Raw genomic sequence first — 12,847 nt, 5'->3', positions numbered from 1 at the left:
AATCTGGAATTAGGGGCCAGGAGCCGTACAGAGAGCCAAAGGGGTCCCATATTTACCCCATCTGTGTCCCCCAAACTAAACCGGTCTGGGAAGATCAAAGAAGGTTTTGAAAAGAAATGAGATTATTGCAGAGGAGAAGGCAGCTTTAGCCCTTTCTTAGGGGGAATGGGGGGGTGTTTGCAAAGGACACCATATGACGGTGTTTAGAGCAGATCTGATAAGGCCTAATCTTGTTAGATCACCCCTGGCTGTAAAAAAGGCCGGGTTTATTAATGAATGTACCCCCAGAAGCCCAGCTCCGAGCTCAACCTGCTGGAGGTAGGAAGGTCCTGTGATGGTCTTACAGCCCTGTTTATCTTCTTTAACACATTACTGAGAATGAAATGTCCCGCATGACAAAAGCTCCTGCATAATTGACGCCTCTTCTTCAGAAAGCCCCCTAAAGACAAAAAAGCATCAAGATTCTTTGGCTCAATGATCCTTTGTTCTTTATTTGGCAGAACCAAATTGTCCACAATCTCAGTACACCTTCAGCCCGCCGATAATGCACATAGCGTAAAAAGGCAATGTGGGTCAATTACAAAACTACAATTTACATATTAAATACAAGTGTGCAAAATAAGCTTTTGCAATGATGCTTTTGGTATTTTGACAGGGGAGCAAAGGGTTACAATTTGAGGAGTAAACACAAACAGTACAAAAAATAAATTCAATTCAAATGTACATAATAATATGTAAAACCCAGAAATCATAATAAAAATCCAGAATGGAAGTAAGGATTATATGTTTTACAGGAATCAAAGTGATTAAGGTAAGAGTTATGGTGTGTATTTTCAGCTATTCTGTAATATTTACAAATAGCACGTAACATGAGTTGATGGCGCACAGAAATATATAGTGAATAAAGAAAATCTACCTCTAAAATGGTAAAAATACTGATTGTATCACAACACTGATATCAATACAAATGATATTTGATATCATTCAATACCAACACATTTTGTGACTGGTTGTCTCCTTCTCCATACATTTCTTCATACAGTGCATGTTATGTGAGAAAAGTCAGAAATCTCTGAACAGGAAACTGAGTTGGCTGACCTGTAACAGATGCAGATACCATCTAGATTTTGCTAAACAACACACAAAATGGATTTTGCCTCAACTTATCCTGAAGCAAATTTAACAAACTGAAAATAATATTCTCATAAGAATCTTTGGTTGCATATGTAGGTTTTTCATAATACCTTGCTTATGGTTACTAAAATGTCTTCTTAAAATAAAGCTTATAATCTGTTTATGTACATCATAATCAGCAATAGTCACCTTATCGTGAAGCTACTGGACTGGTTCTTGATCAAGGCTCCAACTAAACTCAGTTCTGACTTTCCAATGACATTTAAAGGATAAATGTATGATTTTTGGTGCAACCTAATTTTCCTGGATGCAGATATTATCATTGTCAAGGGCTAAGGGAGCCCTGAACTGAATACATTTACTGTAGCTACTTAATGCTTTGTTTCAGCTCCTCAACAAACAGTGAAAGACCATTCCTTAAGATGACCACAGGGGCCAAGCCTCAGGTGCCTGGTCACTCGGTGTACTGGTCACACGTCCCAGAAATAATGAAAACTACCAGGAGAGTAGCCACTGGTTTGGAGAGTAGCAACGGAATCGTCACCAGCCTGGTACCGCTCTGCGTGTGCCTTAGCGTGAGAACTTCCGGGGCCTGAAGGCAGGCAGGGCCAGCTGGTGTGGTGTGGCCCTCTCCTCACCCCCCGGGCCCAGGTCCTCCACCGAGCCCCACTTTTTTCGGGCCCCGCCGGAGCTTTTGTGGTGAAAGAGGGTCACCAGCTTCCTGTTCCTCCGCTCTGGGCTCTGTGCGGCCTGGCACTCTGAGGTGAACACAATTATCATAATAAATAATCATTGAATATGTAACATGTAATATAATCATAAAATAATAAACCCCCCCCAGAATAATATACTAATTAAAAAATCCTTGAGAAAATGATAACTGCTTTATATTACATTACATTAATGGCATTTGGCATTTTAGAGTAAGCAGGAGACAATCCTCCCCTGGAGCAATGCAGGGTGAAGGGCCTTGCTCAAGGGCCCAACGGCTGTGCGGACCTTATTGTGGCTACACTGGGGATCGAACCACCGACCTTGCGGGTCCCTGTCATGTATCGTAACCACTACGCTACAGGTCACCGCTTTACTGTGATATATCTGAATACAACCAACACAATGTGTTACTTAGGAAAACTAGCAATATGTAAGAAACTACAGTTGGAGTGCCTTCATATATTCAAATATATTATTCAACATTATTAAAATATATTTTCAGTATATTGCAATATAGATTTTCATTGCATAAGGTGCACTGCACTGCTAAAAACAATTGGATATTACAGCCACAGGGATGGGAAACTACTACATTATGACTGTTCCACACAAAGTCCACAAGTCACGGTCAGATTCATCAAGAGCATAGAAAAGCTTCTCTTAACTTTCGATTCCTGTTCTATGATTTGGAGAAAAGTGTCAACTTCATGTGTCAATGCCATTTCATTTACGGATAACTTTTAGTTTATCGTATAATTATTTTCCTTTTAAAGCGTTTATCCTACTATATAATTTTCCTAACCAGAAGAGTCTCATCCAATTTACAACACATATTTTTGTCTGATTACATCTTTGAGTGCTATAAAGTATCTGTGATCTTTTTTGGGACATTTTTTGCACCTGATTACAAACAGGACAGAGAGCGGAGAAGAGGTCACCCCAAGAGCCAAACCCAATTTTAAGAACACAGGGAGGTGGGATCCACCAGGATCCAATATAAGGAATCTTTATCTTTAGAAATACCTTTAATCATTTGCAGATTAATTCTGACAGATAATCTGGGGAACAAATGTCTTTGGCAGCGCACTCCAACTTCTGAATTTTGAACCCATTTTTATAGACGTATGGCATAGACATGTATTTGGTTTACGACCTGTCTGGCATTTTTGGTGAAAAGAGGATTTAATGTCCATTCACATGATGACTTAGGGAATGCGTTTGGGCTGTCTTAAGGGACAAAAGCTGATTGCAAAAGGGAGTACATCTCCAAATGTTGCCTGTGGAAAAAATCTAATCTAATTCTAAAGAAGACTATTATATTACTATTATAGCTATTTTATATATTTCAAATCAGGAATACTCAAATCTGGCCCTCTAGGCTAGTAGTACTGACTTTTCATTTGTACCTAATAAATAATTAACTTGTTAATTGATTGAGTAATGTCACTGATTGGAAGGAGGTTCTGCTCACCCATTGTCCCAGATCTAAATCACTCCCTGGTTACATACTTCAGGATATAGAGACCAGGTCGAGCATTATTGACAATATTAACCAAAGACAGTTTTAAAATAAGGATAAAATAACTAACTCAGTTGTTGTGACAACATTGTACTGTAAAAATTGCTATACAAATAAAATTGAACTGAACTGAATTTAAGTTGTGATAAGCACTGTGAAGAGCAGTGCTTGGAGCTTTGTTGTCTGTTCTCTTTGGTTTCCTGACATAACCTCTCGTCCTGTGAAAAGGATTTCTCTCTCTACCGTTTAGTAAATCTATGAATATGACTCACCTCAGCTTTCTTTATGAAGGGCAGAACAAAGGAAAATGGTGATATACTGTAAATATACCCACAAACATGAAGAAACCACTTTTTGGTGTTAGTTTTTCTCTTCAGAAATGATTTCACTTATTTTTGAACCCCTTAAAGCTGTCTGTGAAGAACTTGTATTTAAATGTCTGTCAGCAGTTAAAGACAAATGTTGACTGAATCCAGGCCATAAATATATACTTTGCTCTTAAAGCCCGGACACACCAAACCGACGGTTGGCTGCGGAGCGTCGATACGCGTTGTTAACGACGGCTCCACGGGCTCCGACGCCGATTCAACATGTTGAATCGGCGTCGGAGCCCTCCAAAACACGCCGACGGAGTGTCGGCGTGCGGGACACACTGGAAAGACTCAGCCGACAGGGCGCCACCGACGTCTGACGGCCGACCGTCAGTTTGGTGTGTCCGGGCCTTAAAATGATATACAGGAAACACATCAGTGGTGCTCCCATGGTCACATGCGATGTGCTGCCTTTCTTCTGATGAAGGCTATGGCCAAAACGTCAAAATAATATTTTAATAAAATAAGAAATAATAATTTGTTATTTAGCTGAAGCTTTTATCCAAAGATGCTTAAAGTTGCTTCGACGGATCAGGGGACAACCCCGCCTGGAGCAACGTGGGGTTAAGGGCCTTGCTCAAGGGCCCAACAGCTGCATGGATCTTATCGTGGCTACACCTTGAACCACCAGCCTTCTGGGTCCTGCTCATGTACCTTAGCCACATTCATTTGTATAACCATCTGAATGAAAGTATTAATGCTAGGCATCAGTGGAGCGCTTGGCAGACGTGTATGCTGTCAGATACAGGCATCACAGGAGCTCACCAAGCCCAGGAAACTCTCCAGGCTCATCCCTAGTGCTGAGGTAGTGGCAGGCGAAGTGTCCGCTGTAGTCCCGCACGTTCTCTTTCGCACCTGCGGAGGCAGAGAGACGGTGGATACGCTGGCGAATGAACGGACAGGATGAGCGCACTCGGATTAACCTCCCCCCTATCGGCAAAGATGGCGGCCCTGCTGAAAACAACAGCTCAAGCTAGGTTTTGAAACAGCTGGTAGCTGGTTGACCGGTTCAACCAGCTCCATACTCAACATGCTTTGACCAGTGCAAGCTATGCATTAAAACAGCTGGTATGCATTAAAACACCACGCGCAGCCGTTTCTGAAAGGAGAAGGGTGTGACGTGACCGTTTACCGTAGGTCCCGATGAGCAGGTCGATGATGTGCTGATGGCCGTGCAGGGCAGCGATATGAAGGGGCGTGTAACCCTACAGAACAACACAAAGTGAGAACATGCATTTGTGGTGGGCCAGTCGACAATGGCAAGGTTCACACGGCAGATTTGATAACAGACTGTTGGGCCCATCTACACACTGGAACAGTGCTTAGACAGGGGAAACTACTCAGCGAAACCACCAGCTCTCTCTGACCATATCACAAGTGAAATGCAGATGATGTGGTGTGTGGACTCAAAGGCTTTCTGCGTTCTGTAGAGAAAACTTCATTTCATTTCCTCTTTACATGCATTGTCCAATGAAGATTTGAAAGATTCTTAATGAAAGTATCAGATTTAAGCAATTATTAAGCTGATGAGCGTAATTATGTGTTATGGCACATAATCACAGCAATCTTCAAGTGTGAATAGGGCCATATCATCCAGCGAAAGAGTTTAACTGTTAGAAGGAGCAAGGTAACACTAGATACACAACTGAGGACAGCAACTTGAAAATGTGTTATTATCACTCAATGCGACGCATTTCCAAGATGGAACGCCTAACATCAGACCAAAACTGTCATTTTCCATTCAAAAAGCATCAGCGTAACAGCTAATAATACAACCTTTTCAAGGGAGCTGTCCAGATTATCCTGAAGACAATCCTGGGATAGCAACTCAAGATTTATTGATACTTACACCCTAGTGAATCCCATCACCCATCCAAGCAGGAAAAGAAAAAGGAAAACAAAAGAATATAAATGAAGAGCGGTGAGGGGCGGACAGGGTTTACAGAAACAACACAGTGCAATTGACTGGAAAATTAGGGAAAGAAATGGAACCAAGTTTGACCGTAGCACAGCTCATTAAGAACACGGTTATGGGAAAGCGACCCGGAACATTCCATTCCACCGTTTGTGTTCCTAGCCTATCCAGAGTGAATTATGCTCAGTGGGTCTACACCAATGTGCATGCTGTCATTGATTTATACAGCTGGACCTTTACCAGATAATTTGAGGAACATTGTTTACCACTTGAGTGACAGTCAGTCACCCTCAACTGTAACCCACAGATTAATTTCACTACCATCATTGACTGTACAGCAGTGGAATAGACTATAACATTGTAAATATGGGGAGTTTTTGAAAATATGAGAGAAAATATGTGCTATTTCACACCAGTGTTTAAGAAAAAACCATATAAGACCATGAAGGGTTGCAATATCTTCACATCATTTATTATTATTATTTTGTTTCGTATACACCAAATCCATAAAGATAATAGGGTGCTCAACACATTTAAATATTTCCTTTTAAGGGAATAAAATGGGAAAATGTTTCATACTCACATGCTTCAGTGTAGAAAACCGCCCCAAAAATAAAAAGGAAAAAAGAATTTCCGGTTAGCATCACAGAAACATTCCTCCATCTTCATGTTGTTTACAACCAAGGCAGCACACAACAAGTTAGCATATGTCTTACATAAAGGGTGGAGTTGTCCAGGAAACGACACAGGCATAAACCATACAGAACTTAGATAAATACTTAGCCTTTTCTGAAACAAATATGCTGTTTGTTTATTATTATGTGCGCCTGGCATGACAATGTACAAACAATGGATACAGCAACTAGTGCTTAGTAGTTAGGCATTTTGACAGATGTTGACATACTGAGGGAGTAAAATCAGCCGCAGTAATTGGGCGTCTGTTCTGGGTGACATCTTTCTTAAGAATCTTTGTTTCCCAGCATTTTGAATGTGAAAACAATTGAGTAGTGATTTCTTATATGGTCTGTATGTTCCATTGGAAAACCTTGAAGAGAATCTGCACTCCACGTGCATCTCAAATTCATTCCAATTTCCAACACTGTTCTGCAGATTGTGTCAGACCCAGGACAAACATGTACTTGAGGTACTTTTCCTTGAAGTACTTCACTTTTTAAATGCTAGCAGAATAAAAAACATTATAAACACTATTAGCATTTAAAACCTTGAAAGAAAACCTTTGTACTGGATATTGGAGAAAGAACACGTTTCCATGAGAATTCTCAGTAATGTGAACAGTTTCTAATGACACCCCAAATCATTTCAAAATACATAACAGACCGAGGCCTGCTCAGTGCCAATACATGTCGTGGAAATGCAGGAGCAAAATTTGAATGTCTTCCTTCAAAATTCAAAATCAAAATGGAAACACAACTTGTGCCTCCACACTTCAGTGTTTGGATGCGGATGAGATGGCTGTCTGTGCTGGCCCTCCTAATGTTACTCACGGCTTTGATGTTGACATCAGCCCCAGCGTTGGCCATCATGGCCGCCATGTCGCCTTTGCCGTGCTTGGCGGCCCAGTGCAGGGCGGTCTGCAGCCAATGAGAAAACAGGCAAGACGGTTGGGAACGCTGAGCAACCGACACACCAATCCCAAGGCAAACACTGGAAGCAGACGGTGAAAGGCTGGCCCGCAGTTATTACTCAGGTAAGAAAAACACCGGCCTTCGGAGGAAAATAACCGTTAGAAGCTGGAACCTGTGACGTGCCACCTGTGGGTGGCATCCCCCCCCACCACCACAGCCAGAGGCTGCCATTGGCTGGCTGACGGGGGGCCCCAGCTGTGCGCTAGAGGGAGCTGAGGGACGGCTTCCTGCCATTTAGCGTGGGGCTAATTACAAAACAACAAACCACTGTGCCCCTGCCGGGGGGCTGGGCCGCTGTCAGCCGGCGGGAGATTGATGATGTTGGTGTGACCCGGAGCTGGGAGGCCCCGCCCTGAAACTGCCCGCCGTCAGAGCCTGTCAGGCAGGCAGGGGCCCGTGCACATGCACACACACACACACACGCACGCACACACGCACACACGCACACGCTTTTACACACACGCACTCACACACACTTACACATGGACAGACACATGCTTTTACACACACACACACACACACACACACACTCTTACACACATAAAAACACACTCATACACATAGTGCACCCACATACACACATCACACACACACACACACACTCACATCGACACACACTTTTACACACACACACACACACACTAGTACACTCATACACAGTGCACTCACATACACGTATGTCACACATTTGTATACAGAGACACAAGCACAAACACACTCACATGTAATACACTCATATACTACCACACACTCCATACACAAAATGAACACACACATATGTGCATGCTGTAAATACACATACACACAAATCGCAAACATTTACCTGGTATTCAGCACGTGTGGTACGGACACATACACACCCACACACACACTCACCCACACAGACACACACACACAAACACAGGTATTAGTGTTCCTGTCATCGACAGACTGACCATTCAACTGCAAACACAGCTTTGTATAACTCTCTGTGAGTGAAGGTTTTGTTTCTGATGAATGAGTCTACCCGTACTGTTCTTTCAGTTTGACTCATATTTAAAGGTTTGGTAATGGAAGGAAAGCTCTCAGGATGCCAGGCTGTTATGCTCTGCTTCCTACAACAGGGCTGACTGAAGACAAAAAAGACAGTGCGGGTAATCGCGTTATTACAGAACAATTAACTCGATTAACACATGCATCTTCGTGCTTGGACAAGCCAACGGGAGGGTCTTTCTCTAGATGTCCTGCTGGCCAGAGGGTGAGATGGATCACGTCTGGCTGTGGTATTTGCATGCCTTTTGTCGGGACTTGTCATCCGCTCAGACAGATGGATCGGACCGCCGGCTGTTTGACTGGCGCGTGGCGGGACTCCCGCTAGCCGCGGCTGACGGACGAGGCCGAACAGGATGCAGCGTCTCCTGTCGCCACAGGCAGCGGGGTGTCCCTCACGGGTCAGTCCCGGGCCCACGCTCACTCCGTCATCGGCCGACAAAACCTGCTTCCTCTAGAGGCTGGTTCAGATCAAAAAGCCATCACACGACGCAACCGTTTCTGGGACACTTTCAGGGGTAGTCCAGTGCCGACTATTGAGTGTTAGAACGCTTTTTGACGGCTGCTGAGGTCCTCGAAAGCTGGATCAACTCAAAAGTAGCTTGCCATTGTTTTTCAGCAGCATTATTTTGATTACAGATTTTTTTCTCCTGAGAACTACGCGCTCTTGTCTGGTCTCGTCATGGTTTTGATCTGAACTGGGCCCGGCTGATCTGAATGAAGGATGGGACTGAAGCTAGCCTGACAAACAAATGGCCCAGTGTCCACACTCTGAAGGAAAGAGCAGGAGAGCGCACTGCTCCGACGCTATACTTACAAACTGCAGGCAGGAGTCAGAGCCCAGACAGGAGCAGGCAGGGGGAATGGTGATCCAGAACCACAGAAAGAGAATAAAAAATTTAAATTCAGATCAAAGCAAAGAGAGAAGCCAAAATGACCACTGACCAAAACCTTTTAACCAGCTAGACCAGTGCTACCCAACCCCGTCCCTGGAGATCCCTACTGTTTTGTATTTTCACTCCAACACGACAAAGCACACCTCATTCAACAGCCAGAGATTTCAAAATTAGCTGTTAATTAGTAGAGTCTGGTGTGCCACATTAGGTTGACATGAAAAGCTGCAGGATGGTAGACCTCCAAGGACAGGCTTGCTTACCACTGAGCTAGATAAATAGCGACCAATTAAAAAAAAAATAATACACATGTTGCTAAGGAACCTGAAAGAGAATGTTTATTCTACATTTGCAATTACGGCCCCGTTTCTAATAGTGCACCCCACAGAGAGCAGCCGTGATTTTCCTCAACAGGGTCCACGGATTGGTAGGAAGAGGAGGGTAATGTTGAAATGAACTGCCACCATTTCAGATCCCAGAAAATTACTCCATGGAGCCGAATTAGTTAAAAATATTATTATTACAATGATAGAATCCTACAATTATAATTATTATTAATAGTAACAATCAAATGATCACATAAAAACCACAGAGGTATCACACAACATTGTGGATATGATAATATACTGGAAGTATATTCAAATAAAATATATTGATCAAATATGTCCCATATACATAAGAAAATACACAACTGTATTGTTACATTCAGATTTAGCTAAATATTACTTTCAACTACATATTAACAACATATCTTACTATAGCATTTCCTAAGGGCTACTTTGTGCTGGCCTGTGAATTTGCTGTTTAAAGTGCATCTCAAAATAAGAGCCATCCCTAAAATATGTGTCCCCTCCCAATTGGCCAACCCCAGACCCAGATGGCCAGCAACCACCAGCCTGGCATCTCCCTTCAACGCCTCGACAGGCAAGCAAGTCGGGAATGGACATCTACTGCCCTGGAGGATTCTGGGAGCTCATGACATCACCGTGAAGGCATTCCACGAGCGAGCAGCACATCAAAGGGGAAGCGAGGAGGATCCGGCACCTTCCAGGGGGACGAGGCGGCCATTGTCCCCCCCGCCCCCGCACCCCAATTCATCCAGCCCTCTTCTATTACTTCCAGATTATCTTTAAGTGGCCCCAGTCTTAAGAGACCCCCTCTAATCCCCGTGCACTTCAATGGCCGCCGTGTATCTTGTCTGAGTGGAGATGACAGAGGCTTAGGTGATCTTAGAAGGTGGTCCCGGAGAGGACAGTGTGAGAACTGAGACATGGGGAGGAACGACAAACAGCGCCGCAATCTCTTAAGCGCACGGAGCGAGGGAAGAGAGGATAAAGGAGTGGGGAGGAGGTTGGTGTGGGGTGGGGTGTGGGGGGGGGGGACAGAGGGGCTCAAACCAAACTTTCACAATCCTTTTGACGCACAGACCTTTGAAATGTATCATCCAGATGTGGTTTTTAAACAGTGCTCTTTTTTTGGGGTCCGTGAGGAGTTGATCTTAACTTAGCCTCCCCTAAATTCGCCCTAATTTGTCGGCGCATTGACATGCAGTGCAACACACTATGTCCTAGCCCAAAGTAACCTTCAAATGTCATGTAACATCCGAGACCCTGTAAATAAAGGCCCAGAAGGATGTGCCAACTTATCCCCATCTACGTTCAGCTTGTTTGGGGAAACAACCACAACCAACCACTCGCACGTCATAGAGCATAAAAAGCTTCTGCCCTTTTATAGCTATCAGGGGAGAAAAGTGTCCCTGCCAATGACTCCATCATTTATCCAGCCGCTCTCAGATGTGAAAATATCCCCACACTGAATGTAGCTGTCTGCATGTGCTGCTTGTTTGGTCAAAGTCGGGCTTAAAAACAGCTCCAAAAAATCTTCTATGTACATAATTCACTATATTCAACCTGATGCCCACTAACAACACCGTCACATAACACCAATGATTTATGACTAAGGCTATGATTTAGCTACATAGATTATGCAATGTTTCAGCAATGCATTTAAACGTTTGCATAGTTTTTCTGTCATATTTAGTTTGCGTTTGGGGAAATACTGTGCAGTATTGAATAACTTCATATTTTGCATTCAGCGCATCAGACTGCTCACTATACATCAGCTGAGGTAGAGAGGGAAATTTTTTTTTTTTTTTTGCCAATTAACATCACAGAATTATTCGGTGGCAGATTGAAGGAGGTTTGTTGGGAATTTTTCCAGGACACTGGGGACTCTTTGCAAAGAGTGTCAGGGGATATTTAATGACCACAGTGAGTCAGGACATTTTTAATCTGTAATGTCTCATCTGAAAGATCTTCTACAGCATAGCTTCAGTCATTTGGCAGGAGCAGGGTGCACAGTAGTCTGGCTGCTGGCCATAAACTGGCCATTAATCAAATATAAGATGGCTCAGAAATGGATTTCATGGATTGTTTTTGTGTCTGCAACACATCTTCCCGTGGCTATGGGTGAGTAGATCAGCGGTTCTCAGCCCTGGTCCTGGAGCACACCTGGGGTCAATTCCATTTCAATTCAGCCAGATCAGAAAATGAACTGAAGCTCAATTCAACTGAAAATGTCCTGTGAAGTTCTTTTGCCATTTTTAATTCACAGTTGAAATGGAAAAGCAGCAGTGTCTTACTGTTTTTCAGACCCATCAAACAAGGTGAGAAATGAACTGATTTAATTGATTAAGTGCCATCAGCACACCCTGGGGGGGGGGGGGGGTCCAGGACATGGGATGAGCTACAATTAGGCTAAAACGAAGCCTTCCCCAATTCACAGATTGATATGACTACAATGGAATTTGACTACCCTGCTGAAAAAAAAAACGCTCAAGCTAGGTTTTGTAACAGCTGGTAGACAGCTCTATAGTCAATATGGCTTAAGCAGCTCATGCAATGCTTTGAAACAGCTGGTAGATGGACATTTCAAGCTGGATTTCACACCAGGGTATTGACATATGCCCATTTTTAACTTGCATCCATGGTTACAAGCAGGTGGTATAGTAAGAACAGTCACAATGCCCAGACACTAAGGGTGATGTAATACAGATCAAGGTGGATGTCACTTACCCCCTGGAATGATAGTTGTGGACACAGGCAGAACATCACCCCAGAAAGAAAAAAAAGAAATGGCCTTTTAGTTTTATTCTGGAGGGATTCAACCAACATTTGCCCTTTTGACTGACAAGTAAATTGAAGTATGAAATTATTTTTGACATAATACAAATGTATTTAATGATGTCATTGATAAATATATAAAAATGTCATTGATATATTTTCTAAAATATTTTTTTTAAATATTACCTTTTATGTTTATTTGAATGTCCCTTGCAGTGTAAGCGTCAGCACAGTGGTTGTTGTTATGGTTGTTGGCATTAAGACTATGTCCATATCATATTACAGTTAATAATTGCTGAACTAGGAAAACTAACTGCCTATGAAGAAAAAAATAATTATGGCATTTAATTGTATGCTACCAGGCTGGGCAGGGCTTTGGCATCACGTGGTGAACAAACACACTTACCACCTTTTATTCGCTCAAAACCGAATAACGAACAAAAAACCCTTCAAACATGCAGTATCAACCAAAATATTCCCAGGTAGGTTAAAAGGGAGGAAACA

At 43.0% G+C, this 12,847-nt stretch overlaps 1 protein-coding gene across 1 annotated transcript in view; it reads right to left on the bottom strand.

Annotated features, from left to right (window-relative positions):
• Nucleotides 1–462: 462 nt before the first annotated feature.
• The window catches only part of LOC133139644 (ankyrin repeat domain-containing protein SOWAHB), a 26,913-nt gene continuing 14,528 nt past the window's right edge, over nucleotides 463–12,847 (bottom strand). Inside the window, exons 8-12 of the mRNA XM_061259247.1 lie at nucleotides 9,146–9,148; nucleotides 7,159–7,245; nucleotides 4,871–4,943; nucleotides 4,504–4,593; nucleotides 463–1,892 (exon numbers count right to left, since the gene is read on the bottom strand). Coding sequence (XP_061115231.1) covers nucleotides 1,705–1,892; nucleotides 4,504–4,593; nucleotides 4,871–4,943; nucleotides 7,159–7,245; nucleotides 9,146–9,148 — 441 coding nt within the window. The 3' untranslated portion in view covers nucleotides 463–1,704. The remainder of the gene's footprint in view (nucleotides 1,893–4,503; nucleotides 4,594–4,870; nucleotides 4,944–7,158; nucleotides 7,246–9,145; nucleotides 9,149–12,847) is intronic.

The sequence above is a fragment of the Conger conger genome, chromosome 10 (assembly GCF_963514075.1).
Source record: "Conger conger chromosome 10, fConCon1.1, whole genome shotgun sequence".
Taxonomy (NCBI): domain Eukaryota; kingdom Metazoa; phylum Chordata; class Actinopteri; order Anguilliformes; family Congridae; genus Conger; species Conger conger.
This window is presented reverse-complemented; position numbering and strand designations above follow the sequence as displayed.